The sequence below is a fragment of the Musca domestica genome, unplaced genomic scaffold (genome assembly GCF_030504385.1).
Source record: "Musca domestica strain aabys unplaced genomic scaffold, Musca_domestica.polishedcontigs.V.1.1 2, whole genome shotgun sequence".
Lineage (NCBI taxonomy): Eukaryota > Metazoa > Arthropoda > Insecta > Diptera > Muscidae > Musca > Musca domestica.
The window spans coordinates 35754293-35774616 of NW_026712249.1; the positions used below are offsets into that span (position 1 = coordinate 35754293).

The following is a 20324-nucleotide window of genomic DNA, read 5'->3' on the forward strand; positions in this document are numbered from 1 at the left end:
AAGCGTGTCAAAACAGCAAATTTGAAAATTTGGGCAGTCAGTCATTCCTATTAGTTCCGAAATACATTTCAGATACGTTACTAATTGCAATATTTCTCATCTTGTGATAATCTGAATAAAAACCATATACATATTTTATGTATGAGTATATTTGCTTAAATAATATTAAAATACTCTTAAAAAAATTTACTTCGTATGAAAATAAACATACAAGTTTATAAATATAAATTTTGTTCTTATAAAAATGTACTGAAATTTACGAATGTAAAGAAACCCAAGCATTCAATTTTTCAATGACGCCTTTTAAATAAAACAACCGCAATTTGTCATATCCGTTTTCATTGTTACCCCATTGACTCTGTACTGCTAAAACCCAAACAAATATAGCAATGTTATCTTGGCAAGAGCTAAAGTATCACTGTCGAACATGTTTAATAAAATTGGAATTTTACGAGGAAAATGTTCAGGATACGAAAAAGTTTGTTGTGATATCAAAATTTCCCGATGTACAGCGGCTAATTGGCCTGTGTCTAACAACAAGGACAAGTTGTGGACTTGAGGATTTGGAATCGCATATGCCGAATTTGTGTCGAGTATGTTTTGAGAAATGGGATGAATTTTCACGTCTATACCAATTGTTATTGAAAACCAATGAGAAATTAAAGAAACTAGCAAGGACATGTTCACCAAATGACTCCGTGTACACTGGGACTATCGAAGAGGTAACGTAGACACAACAAAGAAATGGATTTATAATGAATTTTCAATATTCTTACAGGAAAATAAAATCTTCATAGAAACAGAGACAACGGCAAATTTAATTGAAGTGGAAAAGTATGAAACAAGTTCACCTTTCTATCAAGACAGTCGTTCAAATTCCATGTTGGAACCAGTCGCAGAGCAAAATAATATAGATGAAACACCACTCAGTGATGAAAATGTCAGTTCAATTTCACCATCAAAATACGACATTAAAACAGATACTTCGCAAGACTCAGATTCGGATAGTACTTTTCCAGATAGAAATGATGATTTTAACGCGACCAGTGAAACCCCAACCGATGATACCAAGGAAACAATTACAAAGCCAAAGCAAAGACGTGGTCGTAGAAGAAATCCTCCAAACGATAGAAATACTCGGCTGCATATTACAGCCAAAGCTTGTCGCAATAAATATGCTAATGCTGCGAATGCGAAAAAGGCTCTTTATCGCTGTGAACCATGTAAAAAGTATTTCTATGAAAAGATGCGCTACGAAGGACATGTCAAAATTGTACACGAAGGTGTAAAGAAGGGTTACGAATGTCAGGAATGTGGCAAAGCGTATAAGTTCTACAAAAATCTCACCGAACACATTACCAGTAATCATTCTGCAAGCCCTTCTGAAAATCTGCTATGCCAGTTATGCAATAAACAATTCAAAACACAAACAACACTCAAGAATCACATGAAAATTAAACATCCCACAGATCCGGAAAGTACGATCAACAGTCGGCGTGTTATATGTGACCAATGTGGTTTTCTTGCGGCCAGTGTTGAGTCATTAACGGCTCATATAAAAAACCTACACACCGAGGCAGAACATTTCAAGTGCGAACAGTGTCCCAAGGTATTCAAGTGCAGATATTATCTGAAGCACCACACCATGACTCATCACAGCGAAGTTAAAATAAAACCTTTTAAATGTAATTTTTGCGAGATGGCATTTTCTAGACGTAATGGCCTCACCAAACACGAATTGACACATCTCGATTATACGGAGCGGATAAAGTGTGATTTTGAAGGATGTGATGTTCGATTTTTGAATACGGATGCGAAAAAACGTCACACCCGCCTGGTGCATTTAAAGGAAAAGCAGCATATATGCGATATTTGTGGTGAAGCTTTTGGTATTAAAGCCACACTGCGACATCATCGGTATATTCATACAGGAGAAAAGCCTTACAAATGTCCGGAATGTGGCCAAGGTTTCAGACAGCATACTGCGATGAAGACACACGCCAAAACCCATTTGAAAGCAGCCAAGACAATTGTACAATCTGCTGAAGCGGTGCAATAGATCGGACATTACATTTTACATGGAAATTCTAATTTTTTTGAAATAGTTCGAAATGCCTTTCTTTGTATATCGCTGCTATAGCCATTATTATTGTTGATATAGATAAAAATATCATTAGGTTTATTACTTGTTTAAGGAAGGAAACTTTGTATAATCAATACCAGGAAGTAATTTTTATTATTGGGATACATTAAAGATATGTATTTAAAAACAAAAATCATTGTAATTTTCTGCATTTTATCTGTTTACCGTTATATAAAAAGTTCTTGTTTTTCATCCCATTTTTAAAAATTCTTTATACATTTTAATAATATTTGGTAAATAAAGGCCTAATATCTTTATTTACCAAATGTTGCAACTACAAATAAGTAGCATTTCTATTTCACTCATTTTTGATGTTGGTTTATTATCAGAAATTATCCAATTGTATGCCGGGAAAATTCTCTCAGCATCAAAACAACTCATTGGTGCAAATTTATATTTTATAATATTTTTCAATTTAATAATTCCCATATCTCCGTCCGGAACTTGATTATAGCTCAGAATATTATTCGCACTCATAAGTGCATTTAAATCGGCATTTCTCTCTAGTACTAGACCTAACTTATTACATAAAACTTCGCCCAAATCACCTGATATGTCACGTATAATATTCTCGGCTTCATAAAAAAGTTTAAAAGATTCCTTTAATGACATTTGAGTAGATTCAAGTTTTTCCATTATCAAAGAGAGTTTCTCGAAATTGGACTTGATGAAAATGAAGTCATAAAATAGTTTATCATTTTCCAACAGTTTCTGGGCCTGTGATATGGATTGGGAGTCTTCTGGGTCAAATGATTGGATTACCTTAAATAAGAAAATATACAATATGAGGACGTAACGTAATATAAAATAACACATGAGTGGCACGTAAGTTCTTACTTTCTTTATCTCCTCAAAGTTATCAGCATAAAAAACTATTGTCTTAATCCATGTACTCGATTTGTGAACAACGGGTTCTGGTGGTAGTTCAATGTTTAGTACTTTCCTGTAATATGCCACCCGATGCGGTGCCTTTGAAAAAAGTGCCTGTACACAGGATATAAAATCATTGACCTTTGGAAATGCATATTTTATTGCTTCTGCTAAAATGTTAAAGCCATTAGAAAAACATGTTACGTGTAACATATCTGGATATCGACTTTTAAGCTGCGTGGCAGCTTCAAGCATATATGAAATTCCATTTGTCACAAACAAAAGTATTTGTTCATTTTTAAAGCCTAATAAATCAATAGCTTCGCTAACACATTTGGTTATGGCAAAACAATCAACATTTAATAGCTCTTTGGAGGCTAATAAATAAGGTCGAGTGACAGCTTCTATGTCCAATTTTCCTACAATGATATTTGCAATACAGCGTCCAGTCACATCAATTGTCTCATCAACTGATATCCAAATGTGACCATTTGCAAGCTCATCTCTTATTTGATTTAATTTTTGTGTATACAATTTCCGTAGATCAAAAGTTTTTAGCCAACTCTCATTGGGTACATCGTTATGTGTGTATTTCTCTAAAAATGATCTAAATGTTGTATTATTTACCACATGCAATGGTATACTGATATCTATTAACGCTTGACAAAGATCTTGATTAAAATCATTTTCTGCATCATTTTGGGTTGTTGATAAATCCCCCGACATATTCCTATGCATTTTGGTGGCCAAGTGTTGGTTTAACTGAGACTTTCGATAGCAAACAATTTGCAAAACAAATTGAAAATTCTTAAAACTATGTTGGATATTTAACAACTAAATCCAATCCTGCCTCTTTTTTGCAAATGTTGCAAAATATTTCTTCTCCATCAAGAGTAAATGTTTGATCATTCATCTCCCTGATCCACCTTTTTCTCGTCTTTTCATTTTTGATTGTTCTCGGCATCATGATAATTATTGCAATTGCATAAATATCTCAGAAAACTAAAAATCAATTAAACTTATTTATGTGAAAGAAAATGAATCACAACATATGCAATTTACATATGCATATTATACATACATGCAATTTCTTAATTAATACCATGTTCGCATGGAGCGACCTGCAAGAATCTACTAGTTTTGCAATTTATTCGATATATGTTTAAAAATGTCAAAATGTTTCTTCAAAATTAGTAGATTTGTAGAAGTTTTCCAATACGACGCCAATCGGAGGTTGGTATGATATGCATTTTTTTTTAACAATTTTACAAATTTGAATAATTTTTCATTCAAAATTTTCAATTCCAAAATTGGTTTTACAGTTCGTTGTCCCAACAGTTGTGTGGATGCGACTACCTGTATTCTTCTACCATGGGAAAATCGTAGCAAAAACTTTCCATTCTTTCAGTTCTGCACGCAACTATCAACTTTACTTAACTGAACACACCCCGTACATTTGTGTTTTTTGCTTGCGATCTAGGGATCCCATTTAAGCACCAGCTTTTTGTTTTGATTCTTTTTCTCTTCTCTCACTTTCCCAAGTCTTATTCGTTACAATTCGTTACACGTTATTTGTTCATGCCTTTAATTTTTAATTGTTTAAAGTTATTTTATTTATTAAAATGACAGAAAATAGTTCCAAGGATTTCCAAATCTTCCTCACAAAAATACAAAAACAATATCTGTGCTGCTACCCCTTGCATTGTATTGAATGGGAAGTAAGTTTCCACATTATTGCTAATTACTGTAAATACCTTTAATCTTCAATATTAATCTGCAGAGCTTTCCAACGGATATGACCTGGGATCAACAAAAGGATTTAATAGAAGCCACTTACAATTGTGCCATAAATCAAAAACTGCCTATAAAGATTGCCTATCAATTAAATTTCCTCAAGAAATTGATAGTATTTTTGGAACAAACTACCTCAGAGGTACATGACACTGTCTACGAGAGTTACTGTGATGTACAATTGCGTGTCGCCGAAGATAGTACACAAAAATATGCCTTTAAACATTATCTACTTGACGAGGAAACCCATTTTACGTTACGCGAATCGAAAAGTTTTGTAGCTGAAGGCACAACAGGTCTCTGCAGTTGGCAAGCTTCTTTGGCATTGTCCGACTTTTTGCTACACCACAAGGATTTAGTGGAAAATAAACGGATTTTAGAACTGGGAGCTGGTACTGGCCTATGTGGATTTATACTTTTTAAAATGTGCAAACCCCAACATTTGATGATAAGCGATGGAAGTTCACAATGTGTTGAATTAATGTGCGAAAGTGTTGAACGTAATTTTCCAGATGCGGTGAAAGATAATCACGTAGGAAAATATTCTTGGAAGCATCAAATTCTTCAATGCTCCGTAATACCTTGGGACGGTATTGATAAGATTGAAGAGGTTCGTGAATTGTGTCCGGAAGTGTTATTAGCTGCTGATGTGGTCTATGATGATAGTTCCTTTGATGATTTATCATTTGCCATTTATTATGCATTCAAACTCCGTAATGACAAAGTGGAAATGTTTTTAGCCGCCACCGTAAGAAACGAACACACTTTAAATGGATTTCTTAAGAAGTTAGGTAAGAATTTGTGGGAGTTTTGAAAATATTCCCTGCATTTCACTTGAATATGTTTTTTTTATTTCAGACTCTTTGAAATTCGTTGTAACGGAAAAATCTGTAGTACCTTTGGAGAAAAGCCATTTATATTGGGATAGAACAACACCTGTTAAAATACTTCAAATTATAAGATGAATTTAGCTATTTATGTCTAGTTTGTTAAATGTTATTGATTTGGAATTGAATGACGGACAGGAATGTTTATATTCCTAATTGAATGTAGTAAATAAGCTTACATAGCATTTATTTATGTGAAACTTCCTGAGGGAAAGAATAATAAAAAATTATTATAATTTTATGACGACATGTATCATTAGTCGGGAAAAAAAGAGGAAGTATGTTACTATGAAAAACAAATCGCTTTGTATGAATACATTAATACGTGTAGGTAATTCTTTAGAGCGAACATAGAAAAAAATCCAATTAGAATATGGTATAACATAATATGAAATAGCTTTTTGTCCGACACCCTACCCATATAGGAAAGCCTCCTCTCACAAAATGTTTCCCTAACCTTAAACCTACTACGTGTGAATTGGTTTAAATGAAAGTTGTATATTTTTCTCTTGTGAAAATTTTCTGATATTTTTGTAAAACTTAATTACTATTAATTTTTTATTAATTATTTATTAATTCTTTTTTCTTTTTGAATACTATTTTAACGCATGAACAGATGAATAAGGAACTATCAAACTTCAACATGAAATAAACGAACTAGAACTAGTTCCGATGGTTTTATTTAGTGAACTATCCCTCTCGCTCTAGTTCATCGAAGAACAACAGACACAACTCGAAAGGAACGAAAGGAACGAAAGGAAATAGAAAATTAAAATATTAATAAATTAAATACAGAAAGTGTATCCTTATGACAAACCAACATAACTGGTAATTATCCTAGTATACCAAACCAAGTGAGTTTTATTTACCATACCAAAGGTTATTCCACATCTGCTGTCAGGTTGTAAACGTATGACTTCAGCATGTTTATGTGGAATCCGGATACCATGCATTACCTATATACTAAGGTTCCCCCGTTACGACATTGAAACTCCTTATCTTCAATAGTAATATCCTCAAACTTCAATATAAAATCCTTGTAACAATTCTAAAACAGCATTATGTAATTTTAAATGAACCTGTTGAAGTACGCCCGAGATTTCTAGGGTAAACGCATTTTCACACATTGGATCAGAATTTAAGGTAGTCATGTGGTGCCAAACAAGTGGCTCTATATAACAATTAATTAGGTGATGTAGTATTCCATCCTTATCTTAAATACTAATGGTCCTTTGGGTGGATCTATTACGACATTGAAACTCCTGTTCAACTTAAATATAAAATCCTTGTAACAATTCTAAAGCAACATTATGTAATTTTCTATGAACCGGTTAAAGTACATCCGAGATTTCTAGGGTGAAAGCATTTTCACAGATTCGATTAGAATTTCTGTCAGTCATGTGGTGCCCAGCAAGTGTCTCTATGAAACAATTAATTAATTATAATGTATTATTCCACCCTTAGCTTAATTATTTACATGAGCCAATCACATGCAACATTTTTTTAAATCGGTTATCATTTGAATCTTTTCCTTTGCAGATATGAAAGTTTATAGCTTCACACTTAAACGCATCTTGGATAGCATACCCGGTAAAAAACGCTTTGGTGTCTATCGTTTTTTGCCATTGTTCTTTTGTTTGGGAGCTGCTCTCGAGTATTCCATGATCAATTGGACTGTGGGAGAAACAAATTTCTGTAAGTTGACTAAAATAAACAACAAGAAAAAAAAATGGTTTGACATATTTCCTTCCCATTATAGATCGTACATTTAAAAGACGTCAAGCCAAAAATTACGTTGAGGAACAATTGCATCACAACAATCCCGAAGCTGAGAAAATTGCAGCGGCAGCACAATAATCCTTGAAGCATAACTACGTTCAAATAAAAAAATCACAATGCCAGCTGGTGTGTCTTGGGGCCAATATTTAAAATTTATGTCCTGTGCCGTTTTATCAATGATGGCCGGTTCACAATTGGTTCATATGTACTATAAGCCTTTGGAAGACTTAGATGTGTACATAGACAAAGAAGTGGAAGAGGTTTCAAAAACGAAAGGCGTAAAATTAAGTGGGATATCAATTAAGAAAACAGATCCTACAACTAATGCGACATAAATAATGCACAGAAATAAATAACTAAACAAAATTAGAATTTGAAATGATTTTTCTTCGTCTGAGCTTGATGAGGATAATACAGTAGATATTAAGAGGTTATCCCCAAGATGTTTTTATATATAAAATTTCCACACAGCAGGTCATTTTTAATATCAATCGCCAAAAGTTACTCCCATAGAACAATTTAATGGATTTATACGAATGATGCCTTGGATTTATACAAATGATATGAAATAAAGATGCAAATATCTTTATTATATACAGTGATGGTTGCATTAAAAAATATGGGTATTATAAATAATAAAAACTTACATCATATAAATTAAAAACTACATTCGAAAATGTATGTATATAACTAAAAACATAATTTTTCTTATTGCAGATCTAAATTAGGTGCCATAGCATCTTCATTGCCTTGCATTAAATTATTCATAAAATTACGGTTGATATTCATTGCCGATGTATCAGCGGCTATTGCAGAAGTACCTGTTCCTGTAACTGTTGTATTTGTTGCTGCCACACCATCTGTTGTTGGCGTAGTTACATTTTTGTCACTTCCTGCAGCTGTGACCACAGCATTTTTATTGTGTATTTTACGATGATTTTTTAGACATGTTGGTTGCCGATATGCCTGGCCACATATATCACAAACATAGGGTTTCTCTCCCGTGTGAATGTATATGTGATGGCGTAAAGTTTTACGCGATGCAAAACTTTCACTACAATGCGGACACTGAAAGGGTTTGAGTTTTTGATGGACAGCCTTTATGTGGGCTTCCACCTGATATTTTCGCACGAATTCCCGACCACAAAATTTACAGGCGGTTTTATCTTCGGAATGCACAAGCATATGTTGATCCAGCATAAACTGTTTTGCCACACGTCGACCACAAATTTTGCATTCGTATTTTTTGTCATCGGCATGAATGCGTAGTTTGTGATATTTCAGTGTGTACTGAGAATTAAAGAATTTCTTACAGATTTCACATTCCAGACGTTCTTTTATGATTTCTTTCAGCTTCAAATCATCCTCCGTGGGGTGACGTGTACGCATATGATAACGTAAATTGGAAGTTTGCTTAAATGTGGCACCGCATTGTTCGCAAACATATCGTGTGGGCACTTCACTCATTAGATGTTTCACACGAACATGCCGCTGTAATGTTATATAGCTTGTATACTTCTTTTCACAACCGGGAATTTTGCACTCATATGCCTCCTCCTGGCGCTCGTGCGTTTCACGCATATGTGTTGTAAGGCCACCCATGAAAGAATAAGACTTGTCACATAACTCACATTTGTAGGCTCTCTTTTCCCCTTGATGGATCTTTCGTATGTGAGCATCTAGTGTGATCTTATGGCCAAATCTGCGATTACATTGCTCACATTTGTAGCTATTTGTCAAGCCCTTTTTACGACCACTAGCTGCTGAACGTTTTTTCGTCGAAGAGGAATTTGTTTTCTTTTTGTCCTGTCCCACATCAAATTCGGATTCAGACGATAAGCCGTCTGTTTCGGTTTCACTTGGTTGAAAATCATTCATATCATTATTTTCCGGATCACTACTGTGCTCCTCATTATTGAAATCGGGACATTTATTCTTTTCTCCATTCTCCTTTGAATACAATACACAATCAGAGTCCGATTTATCCTCAGCTTTTTCAATATCGGGGCTATTTTTTGTTATTTTCTTTGTTTTCTTCTCCCTATTGCTTGCCTTGCGTATTCGTTGTATCCTTTTGCTTAATACCTCATTATCTGTGCTGCTATCATCGCTATATTCCACCTGGAAATCTAAAGGCCAATCGTGAATGTCATCATCAGATAATTGCTTTTCATCATTCGAATTTCCATTATTTTTTTGTGGGGATTCCCGCTTTGTCTCCGATGCCAATGGTTCCTTGATAACGTTACTGGAATGCACTTCTTCGGTTTTTGTTTCAGTATTTTCTGCCTCCTTGCCTCTTTTCGATCTACGAGTGGGCTTGGCCAAATGATTGGTGGTCTTCTCTGCGACAATATTTTCTTTTTGTTTCCCTTTTCGGCATCTCCGTTTATTTTCTCCGGTGTCTGTTTGAAATGGATCGGGATCTAAACTATTTGCCACATTATCAGTGCCATTACCCTCCAGCAAAATGGCCTCGGTTTCCATAAGAGAGTCTTTAAGCTAAAATTAGAAGACATTGGAAAAATTTTTAGTTAAAAGTAAAATTTTGGAAACTTGATTATGTCAACAAACCACTGACCTCTCAAACAATGTTAAAACCCTACTCACCAGCAAATTGAAGACATCATTGTCATTTCCTGTACTAAGCTGCTCTCGCACAACTTCCTTACTTTCCATACCATCATCGTCCAATTCGATTTTATGCACATTCGCTGTTCCACAAAAAACCCTGTACAATTTTTCCGCACTGTCCAAAGCTTTCTGACGAAACGCCTCAAACGTTTGCAATTGCTTTACACATTCAATACACACATTGAGAGGATAATCTGCATCCTGATTAGCTTCACTGGATCCCTCAATTCCAACATATTTCTCTAATAAATCACGAATTACCCTATTCGCATTGATACAAATGAAATTATTCTTGTCACCACTATTCTCATCTACTGCGGTAAATTCCAATTCGTTTTTTATCAATTTTCGCAGGCATGTCCGACAGCGTTCCTTGGCATTGTTTCTTGTTAAAGTTATCATTTTCGTTTTGCACGATTTACATTAAAAATTACTTTATTTCGCAAAATGCAATGAATGTTGTCGTTCAGGAGTTGATTGTTTTTGCGAGCGTGGAAAACGAAATGAAAAACGTCCCAACGAAACGAATATGAAGGCCACGAAGGAATACCCGATAAAAATAAACAGAAAGCAAAGACTCGGGGTACTCTGTTGTTTACGAATGAGACGTAGAAAAATTGAATATCTTCACTAAAGAGCGCGGAACTAGTTGCTACTATCGTTTAGATTAGATTTAGATTTTCTTAATGGAGCTGACAAATAATAATAAAGCCCCGGGTGGCTAAAGTTTTAGGGTACATTCGGTTCGAATAGCATAGCACTTTTTTACTAAATTTTTAGTTATAAATTCATTTTATTTATTAAAACATATGTAATTTAGTTGTATTTTTTTCGTGTTTTTCAATTGCACACACACACAACCAAAGCTTCAAAATCAAAGTTCAATTGGTGGTTATGTTCGGTTCGACTTTTTAATGGTCGTTTATTGATTTCTGAGCACTCATGGTAACAACAATCACGCACACATATATGCTGCACATTGACATATTTTTTCAAACAAATTTTATACGAAATACATAAAAAATTAAATACGAATTAACAATTTACTAACCGACGCTTCCGAGGACAGAAAAAAATGAATAACGAACAAAGAAACTGCGATATGGCAACACTGAAACGAAGAAAGACAACACAAATGCTCCCTAGATCGATAGAACGAGAGTTGACATTCACACGTAATGGTTGGCAGATGGTCCTCGAATGAAAATGTTTAATGCCATGTTAGCATTGGCTATTGATCTATATTAAATTCACGAATTTGTTTTTTTTTTTTTTTGCTGTATGATATACATGTTGTGGTATATATTGCAGCTTTGGGGCATTCAAAAAACAAATTTCATAATTACACATCTAGTATGAATTCGGTCGTATGTTCCAAAATCTCAAATCGTAAGATATTACGATTTTGGTGCCCCCCAAAAATAGGAAATCGGGTAAGTTCGACTTTGGGCCAAACAAATCAAACAGACATTTTCGAAACTCTTGAGTTTGAAATCATCACTGATATCTTCCAAAACATCTCAGATTTAAAATCCACTTCAATACATTTTTTCCCATATTCGTTTATTTGAAATTAAATTTCATTGAATATACATTATTAGTTAGTATTACATACATGCAACTAAAAAAATATTTCTCATTTGTATTATACAATATTAAAGTGTAAATATTTGAAAAAATATACATACGTAGCCATACATAAATAAGCGCCATCGTTGTTATTTTTTTGTTTCCTGTTGCTTTAAAATACGTGATACATGAAGTGTAAAAACGAAAAACATATATATAATATGTATATAAAGTATAATATATTCATAAATTCCAAATTGTATTGAAAACAAAAGTCTTGTATATAATGTAATAAAAAAACATAAAATTTGTGATAAAATTAAAAATGAGTCGTAATATTAAGGAAGTACTTATTATATTTGGAAGGTTATAAAAATAATGGCATATATAGTAGGTATAAACATTTAATTGGTTATAAAATTGTTAAAAGCCTAGTACTAAGTTCCTATAGTGGTTGTAAACAAAATAAACTTAATTGACATTCAAGCAAAATATTTTGTTTCTAAATAATGTATTCCAATTGTTTTTTTGTTTTGTTTTCATTATCGTATTAAAAAATGTCATTGCTAATTTTGGACTCGTTCTTAGATGAACCTATACTAGGCTTCTTAATGTTAGTGTTCAATTTGGATATTAATTAAAACTAATTTCTTTTCTTTCAACAATAAAACACTGCTAGAATTTTTTGTTGTGGTTTCCTAAAAAGGGAAATCAACTGAACACATATGTAAATTAAAAATATTTATGTGTAGTTGCTTTTGTGTTGAGATGATGATAGGACATTTTTAAAAAAATTTGCAATTTGATGTTGATGGATTTGCATATATCGGATTCAAAACACCAAAAATCAAAACACAACATAAGCTGCCTCCCGGGTAACTTGGTAGCTTTTTGTTATTAAGATTCCCATATGTGCAAACATATATGCATAATATTGTATTTGGTTTAATTTAACAATAAGATCCAATAAGACTGATAGACATGGTATCCGATACTGGATCAGGGGCAGAGATCGGTTTCCAATAACGATTATAACTTACTGTAAATGCAAGACAACAACACATTTTAGAGATCATCGTATGATTGCTGCAATTCATGGTTTACTTACAGACAAAAGATTGTGGCAAACGCATGGATAGTGTACGACAACGATGACGACACTCACTGGTTGGTCGGAGTATTATGAAACGTGTACCCAATGCCTGTTGAATGTATACATGAGGACACTCAGTGTCTGGTAGAGTATATGATGGGGCTTGAATTGTATCAATTGCCATGAATCTTTCTAGGGCCAAACTACTTGGTAGCTTGGCTGGTCTCGGTATCAGCTGTCGCAATAGACGTGCTGGTATCATGCGATTACAACGCCATAAATTATGAGCTTGTTGTTTCACTGTCTGATTGAATTGGCTAAACAATTCATCAAGATTGTTAATATCTCGATTTGTCGATTGAACCCGATATGCATCACGACGAAAGATTTCCTGATTGTCCACAAATATTTTGTGAAAATCTTCAAGTTCAATGGGCTCTTGATTTATCTGAAAAAGAGACGAAATAATATTAATTGAATTTTTGAATAAACAAATCATTTTAGATAGTAACAGTAATGTGCGCTCTTATCTCACCTATATTTAAATTATAAGATAATTTGTATGAATTTGAGGAAAGTTACTGATTTTTTTTAAATAATTTCAACACACATGCAAAGAACTTAGCTTCGATTTGAAACTAATAACAACGCCCAAAGAGGGTGCCAGTTTTAACATGGAATCTTATAATCTATTTTCAGTTTGCCAAAGAAACTTTGCAACAATATAACTAACAAAACGCATTTCCAAGAAATAATTTTTAACAAGGCTGAACATCTATCAAAAACATTGTCTTATCTTACCTTAAACACAAAAGGCACATACTCCGAATACAACAGTTTGTTCAACGCAGAGGCATCTGCTCCACCCTCGCTTTCATTACTTCCATCCTTCTCATCACTAATTCCCATACTATCCATGGTGTTGGTCAAATCGATGACACCATCGACATGGGCACACGTCGAACAGCTTAGATCATCCATCACTTGAAAAAATGGATTACCCATGAGACAGGACTCATCGTAGAGTTCAGTTAATCGTGGAAATCGTTGTATCAACGGCAATGTCATACGACGCCATATACGCATACCGGGATAAACTATCGACGATTGCATATTACGTTCGGACGACGCCACCTCATGACGGTACACAAAGAAGCAAAGCAGGGCCAAGATCAGAAAAAATATATAGTATAAAATTTGCCGTTTACGATCCAGTATGTGATTGAGCAATTCCATTTTCAGATAATTCATGGGTGAAAACCCCATAATGCCAACACGGCTGGCTCTCTCCTCCGATCCGGAACCGCCTGACGATTCATTGTTACTATCACTGGAGCTTTGTTGAAAGTATTGGAAGAGCACAAAGTTATCGAAGACAAAAGGACGCACCTCATAGTGTTTCTCGGCAAATGCACGCAATTGTCTGAGTGCCGTACTATATTTGGCTAAGACTTGATGTCGATTCGTGTGCAGCGGTCCATAGTTCACATCAATATTATCCATTAGTGTCTTTTCGTTTATCTACAACCGAAGAGCTTTCCATTTACGTGCAACCAGTTTGTCTCAATGCAAATTCACTCGAGTTCTATATGTGCAAAACAGGAGTTGATTGTCTTCTCTCCAAAAAAGAAAAACGTCCCAACGAAACGAATATGAAGGCCACAAAGGAATACTCGATAAAAAATAAACAGAAAGCAAAGACTCGGCGTACTCTGTTGTTTACGAATGAGTGTAATGCAGTTGTATATGTGATAAAACAAAAACAAACTTCTCTTCTTTTTTGTTAGGTTTACACAGATCGACTTTTGACCAATTGACTTTATGTATTGATGTATCGAAAGAGAAACAAATCGATGAGTGAACTCGATTTTGTTCTTGCACTTAGAGATGTGTAGGTCTACATTTGACAAGGCGATTATTCGGTATTAACATATCACGAAAGCATGAATGGTTACATGGAAAAAAAGGCAAAACAGATGACCTGTTCCAAAATCTGCTAAATTGTTTAAATGTTATTACAATAACGGAATTCTAGAGCCAAGTTTTTTCTTTTACTCTAAAACATATTTCGATTTTTTAAATTTTCTCGAAATTATTATTGCTCCATTCCAGATCTGTTCTGAAACTGAAAGAATTTAACATTTTTTAATACGCTGATTTTTCTTTTACAAAATGGAGAACTAGTATATTTTTGCATGTTTTGGGAAATATATGTTTTTGGACTAGTACCATGGTAGATGTATCAACGTTTGGTATGTTGATATGTCATTTTTTCAAAAATAAATTGATTTTTATATATTATCTTATTTAACGCTTATCAGAGGTTGGTAGGTACGCATTTTATAACAATTTTTACAAATTTTAATAATTTTTCATTCAAAATTTTCAACTACAAAGTTGGTTTGACAGTTCATTGTCCCAGTAGCTGTGTCGATGCAACTACCAGTAATCTTCTACCATGACTAGTATGTTTCATGGTACAATGATATCAAGGTAGGGCTATGATACCATATGATTTCAATTTTTTTATTTTCTTGGCTTAAAATGTCATCTTTATTTGTTTATGTATGTGTTTTCTTTTCAATAACAAAAAAAATTGTTCAGAAAACATTCAAATTCGGATGTTTTCAAAATGTTTATTTCATCGTATGCATCGACAAAATCTAGAGTTTTTGTAGCGAAATAATCCTTTAGAGATATATAGAACCTGGTTTTGAAAAGAAGTGTTGACCTTTCATTCAGTTTTCGCGGTTTTCAATTATTTATTCAAAATAAATGCAACAAGTTGTTTGATTTTTTTATTGTTTTGATACTAATTCTGACATTACAAGCCAAACAGGTAGACCTCTATACTTGCAATTTTTTTAAAGTTGCCCTACCTTCTCTTCATTGTACCATGGTATGTTTATAGTTTAACGTCAATGAAACTTCAAGAATATGTTAGATTCGCAATTTTTGTGGACACAAATTAAAAAATCGGTTATCAGAGTAAAATTTCTTATATTCTTGCAGTTATGGTTGTCCCGGCTGTAATCTAAACATACTACAAGAGAAAGGTGCGAGTTGCGAAGAACTTGTTATATGTGGGGTCTGATTCATAACCTGCAGGAATATCCGAGTTTTTATTGAATAAATGATCAATTAAATAGCACACACCATGGTAGAAACATACAGGTAGATGCATCAACGCTTGGGAGCATTGATATGACAAAAAATTTTAAATTTCTTTTAAAATATAAGTAGATTTTTATATGTTTTCTTATACGACGTCATTCTGAGGTTATTTTAATATTCATTTTTAACAATTTTTACAAATTTAAATAATTTTTCAGTTAGCATTTTAAATTCCAAAATTGGTTTGACAGTTCATTGTCCCAACAGCTGCGTCGATGCGTCTACCTATATTCTTCTACCATGAGCACACACTATCACTTTAAATTGAGATTTTAAGCATTTCCAAGTTTTTCCCTCAATTTTAAAATTAGACCAACAATAATACTGGGCCTTACTTACATTCTAGTAAAACTCGCAAAAGAGTGAAAGGTACACTTTACACCGCAAAAAACCAAATACATAGAGGTATGAAGATAGGACAAGTCAGAGACAAAATATGGCAACCCTGTGAAAATACCTCTGTTTTTATTATGTCATAACAACATAGTTACTAATGTTAACTGATTTAAATTGCTAAGACAATATACAAATTTTTGGAAAGGTCTATGGAGTAGAATTTTGAAACCACATTTTCGGATTTTTCAAACTTTCATTTGTCATTCGTTTCTGTAATTGTGGATTTTATACTGACATGCCTCTGTCATGAGCTCTTTGCAAACAAAAACAACGTCATTTTATGAATTATGTCAAAACAACACAACCAATCGAACAGAAAAAAACCACTTTAAACATTAAAAATTCACAATTAGAGCATAATATTATAACCATGAGAGAATTAAGAAGGTGAAGTCATGTGTTTATAATTTTTTGACAACATCTCATTATCAAAATTTAACCAACAGTAACCGGGGATGGTAACGTGTTTTTTATTCAGTGAAATTTAAAATTCAAAAATGGATAGCCTTATTTGAAATGACTTAACCTTCTTGATTTAACGTGACCATTAAAGTACGTTTATATATATATATATATGAGGGTTAACCCACTGGATTTGGATTTAAATTGTCATATCCATTACTTTTACTTCAAATAAATCCTCTCAAAGTAGGTTAACCCTACAAAAAGTTCTAACGTAAACATGGTATTACGCTGCAGTGTTGTTTAAATACCGAAAAAAGAAATTAACACTTTCCAGGGATGGTTAGCTCCCCAAAACATATCGAAAAATCGATATTTTGCGCTTGTTAGAAAATCATATAATCGATATTTATCAGATTTACCGAAAGCCAGAAAGACGACTTATTTATCCCTAATTTTGTTGGTGAAAAGTTGAAGAGTGGTGAGAGAAACCAAGTGAAAATTCAGAAAAAACGATTGATTTGTTTATTCTTTAAAAGGTAAATATTTGAAAAAAGGAATTTAAAGAAGTATGCTGTGTTAAGCACTAAAGAATTGTGAATAATTTTACTAAAGAATTTGATCAAGTTATGTATATAAAGTGTGCTTTTTCACTGTCCCGTCTTTGTGGTAGTCGTCGTCTCATCTCATGGGCGAAACATAATTTCACATGAATCCAGTTACAAATCCATTGCCTTATTTTGGTTATGGCCAAAAAGCAAAAGAGAGAAAAAAGAAATGTGAAAATGTAACGAAAGCAAAAAAGAAATGCAAATAACAAAATAAAATAAGTGCTTTATGTTGAATGCAACAAAACCTAACCTTATCAACAAACTCCACGACATAAAAAAACGCGTCTCGTTTTCGGTCTCATAACAAAAAAAAAAAGAAGAAAAAAGAATTCGTTCGTCCAGAAAGAAGATGAGAAAATGTACCGATATATCCTCCTTCTTGTGTGTATGAATGGTGACGATGGGATGGGATGAAAAGAAAATAAACAAACGACAAAATGAATGAAGATAATAAAATGCTGCTGCTTCTTCTTCTTAGATATACATACAAATAAGAAATCAGGAATGACAACAAAACAAACAAAATTTTGTTGTTGTTGTGTTGTGTGTCGGTTCGTTGCCGTCGTCGTTCGTTCTCTCAACTTCATGTGATGTTGTACGACGAGAGTCGTCGCCGTCATTGTCATCGTTGTGTGTAGTGTACGGTAGTGTGGTGCAAGCAGGCCGGCTGTAAATGTTTTGTTGCGAATGTTTATTTCTCAATTGAAACAAAATTTTTTTGAGAAGAAATTTTACTAAAAATAAATGCAAATGTTTGTTGACGTTTGGTGATTAGTCAAATTTGGCTATTGATCACAAAATGAAATAAAACCAAAAGAAATGTGAAAAAATAATTTAAAACTACTTTCTTCAGACATTAACCAACCAACCAACCAAACCCCAAATGGTGGGCAGTGGCAGTAGTGTGTGTGTAAGTGAATGTGCATGAGGAAACTAAACGGAAGGAGACATGTCATAAACCGACCTATAATACCTCGCCATGAAAATTCGGTTTCGCTAATATTTTAAACTATGTCCCGACCATAAAATATTTCACAACATATTGTCAGCCGTAGCGCCGTGCCGTCATTTGTGTTGTTTGTGTAACGTCGTCCTTCAATTGAGCGGTGTTGTGAGTGGTAGTGGCCGTAGTGTTTTGCAACCAGACGGACTTAGCCTAATTAGATTTTGTTGTACACCACCAAGAGCAAAAAAAGTGAGATAATTGATAAATAAAAAATTAAAAAAGTATAAAAAACGGCTCTTGTGAAAGAAAACTCCATACTATTTAATTGAAAAGTTTCCTTTTGGTGTGGTAATTTGAAAAAAAGAAAATGTTTTGAATAAACAATTATAAATAAATAACCATATGTATATGAAAAGTTTATGGCACAATCTGCTGGAAAATTCAGTAAAACCTATGATTGGAGTAAGACAAAAAATAAACGACGTATTGTAATAAAGGCAAAGTATTAAAAAAATAATCATTGTGCCGCAGTCCAAGCCCTAATGTTCCAAAATGTTTAAATACCTACCTATTAAGAAAAGAAACTGATTTGTATCACAAACCTTCCGGATAACTATCAAAACTCAGGGGTATCATTATTGAATGTTCTCGATATTCTCACAACAAGAAGTGAATTAAAGAAAATTTAAGAATCTTCACAGATTAGTTCGCGGATTTCCCGATAAGTAGATTATTTTTTTTAACTTTTTTTATACCCTCCACCTTAACTTTGTTATTCCGTTTGTAACATCCCTAAATATTCATCGTAAACCCCATAAAGTGTATATATTCATAATCAGCATAAAATTCTAAGTCGATTTAACCATGTCCGTCCGTGTGTCAGTTGAAATCACGATACAGCCCACATTATTTGATGTAGAGCGTCAATATTTAGCAGAACAATTTGCATTGTGCCTAAGATTGAAAATGACACATCGGTCCACGTCTTGGTATAGTCCCCATATAACGGTACCTCTGGATATTCAATATTTTGTTGATCTTTGCCACATTTTTTCACGGTTTTGTCTAAAAATTGGTGTTTGTTGGTTATAATAGGTTCTAGCTTGTGTGGCGAAACATTATGTGTATGGGCCCACGTTTTTGTATAACGGTACCTCTCGATATTCGGTATTTTTTGATGATTTTTGTCACATTTTCCCACTAATTTGTCTAAAAATTAAAGTTTTTTGCCCATGATGGGTTCCAGCTCCGGTGCCGAAACATTGTATGTATAGGCCCACGTTTTGGTATAGTCCCCATATATCGGTACCCCCTGATATTGGGTATGATTTTTGCCACATTTTTTCACGGATTTGTCTAAAAATTTGTATTTGTGGGTCATAACGTGTTCTAGCTCCTGTGGCGCCTATAGCGCACATAAATCGATACCCACCGATATTCGGTATTTTGATAATCCCAGTCACCTTTACCCATGAAATTGTTTCGGTTTTGATATTTTAGAAGATTTGATAGATGACAATCCTTGAGGTATAAAATTGTCTGCAGAGGTTCCCGTTTACCCAGTTTATTGTTTTTGATAAATTTAACTGCATTATGCAAACGGTCTTACCGGTATTTGTAGTTTAAAGTGGAGCACGCTTTAATTCAGATACTTTTATATAAAAATGATTCCTTTGCCCTAAGGTGGAGAGTATTAATAGTTCGGACCGGTCGAACTTATTGTTTTTTACTTGTTAATTATAATAATTAAAATTGTTGCATTTTTCTCTTTGTTGGGGGTATTGACTGAACTATAGGTGAATATCAGCTATAATAATAATAAAATTCAAATGAAGGTATTTGGGACTCTATTGAATTGTTGGAGCCTGCGAAATGAAATGGCAGCATATTACAATTAAGATTGGTGGAGTTTTGAACATTTTCAAAACTCTAATTCTACTTTAGACTATGTAAAGATGAAGCAGGGATGGAGGAGACTTAATACCTACCATGCATATGTCCCATATTATCCAACAAGGGACATTGACTA

The 20324-nt window shown here is 33.7% G+C and overlaps 8 protein-coding genes across 11 annotated transcripts in view; 5 read left to right on the forward strand and 3 right to left on the reverse strand.

Annotated features, from left to right (window-relative positions):
* The first annotated feature begins 253 nt into the window (after nucleotides 1-253).
* On the forward strand, nucleotides 254-2276 carry LOC101891659 (zinc finger and SCAN domain-containing protein 12). Of its 2 annotated transcripts, XM_020037896.2 has the most exons (3): nucleotides 264-412; nucleotides 468-722; nucleotides 779-2276. In XM_020037896.2, the coding sequence occupies exons 2-3, from the start codon at nucleotides 576-578 to the stop codon at nucleotides 2057-2059; spliced, it is 1428 nt and encodes a 475-aa protein (XP_019893455.1). In that variant the 5' UTR covers nucleotides 264-412; nucleotides 468-575; the 3' UTR covers nucleotides 2060-2276. The 2 variants fall into 2 exon arrangements, with proteins under 2 accessions (XP_005186701.1, XP_019893455.1); XM_005186644.4 differs by having other exon boundaries at nucleotides 254-722.
* Nucleotides 2277-2284: 8 nt separating this feature from the next.
* On the reverse strand, nucleotides 2285-4183 carry LOC105262026 (uncharacterized). Its single transcript, XM_011295520.3, has 3 exons — nucleotides 4095-4183; nucleotides 2981-4015; nucleotides 2285-2905 (listed from the first exon to the last, which is right to left on the reverse strand). Exons 2-3 carry the CDS (start codon nucleotides 3749-3751, stop codon nucleotides 2402-2404), a joined length of 1275 nt encoding a protein of 424 aa, XP_011293822.1. The 5' UTR covers nucleotides 3752-4015; nucleotides 4095-4183; the 3' UTR covers nucleotides 2285-2401.
* A 320-nt stretch (nucleotides 4184-4503) lies between these two features.
* LOC101891829 (protein-lysine N-methyltransferase EEF2KMT) lies at nucleotides 4504-5932 on the forward strand. The gene is made up of 3 exons (XM_005186645.4): nucleotides 4504-4731; nucleotides 4794-5595; nucleotides 5663-5932. The coding sequence occupies exons 1-3, from the start codon at nucleotides 4636-4638 to the stop codon at nucleotides 5767-5769; spliced, it is 1005 nt and encodes a 334-aa protein (XP_005186702.1). The 5' UTR covers nucleotides 4504-4635; the 3' UTR covers nucleotides 5770-5932.
* Nucleotides 5933-6375: 443 nt separating this feature from the next.
* Nucleotides 6376-7690, forward strand: LOC101889313 (small integral membrane protein 4). 2 transcript variants are annotated; one of them, XM_005186630.4, is made up of 3 exons: nucleotides 6376-6519; nucleotides 7231-7386; nucleotides 7451-7690. In XM_005186630.4, exons 2-3 carry the CDS (start codon nucleotides 7233-7235, stop codon nucleotides 7546-7548), a joined length of 252 nt encoding a protein of 83 aa, XP_005186687.1. In that variant the 5' UTR covers nucleotides 6376-6519; nucleotides 7231-7232; the 3' UTR covers nucleotides 7549-7690. The 2 variants fall into 2 exon arrangements, with proteins under 2 accessions (XP_005186687.1, XP_005186688.1); XM_005186631.4 differs by having other exon boundaries at nucleotides 6395-6545.
* On the forward strand, nucleotides 7587-7842 carry LOC101889136 (ubiquinol-cytochrome-c reductase complex assembly factor 6). Its single transcript, XM_011295519.3, has one exon. It carries the CDS (start codon nucleotides 7587-7589, stop codon nucleotides 7803-7805), a length of 219 nt encoding a protein of 72 aa, XP_011293821.1. The 3' UTR covers nucleotides 7806-7842.
* A 131-nt stretch (nucleotides 7843-7973) lies between these two features.
* Nucleotides 7974-11164, reverse strand: LOC101892003 (zinc finger protein 37). The gene is made up of 2 exons (XM_005186646.4): nucleotides 10081-11164; nucleotides 7974-9972 (listed from the first exon to the last, which is right to left on the reverse strand). Exons 1-2 carry the CDS (start codon nucleotides 10504-10506, stop codon nucleotides 8179-8181), a joined length of 2220 nt encoding a protein of 739 aa, XP_005186703.1. The 5' UTR covers nucleotides 10507-11164; the 3' UTR covers nucleotides 7974-8178.
* Nucleotides 11165-12059: 895 nt separating this feature from the next.
* Nucleotides 12060-14592, reverse strand: LOC101889598 (uncharacterized). The gene is made up of 4 exons (XM_059122119.1): nucleotides 14478-14592; nucleotides 13568-14384; nucleotides 12782-13214; nucleotides 12060-12712 (listed from the first exon to the last, which is right to left on the reverse strand). Exons 2-4 carry the CDS (start codon nucleotides 14267-14269, stop codon nucleotides 12624-12626), a joined length of 1224 nt encoding a protein of 407 aa, XP_058978102.1. The 5' UTR covers nucleotides 14270-14384; nucleotides 14478-14592; the 3' UTR covers nucleotides 12060-12623.
* A 2593-nt stretch (nucleotides 14593-17185) lies between these two features.
* Nucleotides 17186-20324, forward strand: part of LOC101892176 (rapamycin-insensitive companion of mTOR) — a 105266-nt gene continuing 102127 nt past the window's right edge. For both annotated transcript variants that reach the window (XM_011295525.3, XM_011295523.3), the window contains exon 1: nucleotides 17186-17277. The gene's annotated coding sequence lies outside the window, so the exon portion shown is untranslated. The remainder of the gene's footprint in view (nucleotides 17278-20324) is intronic.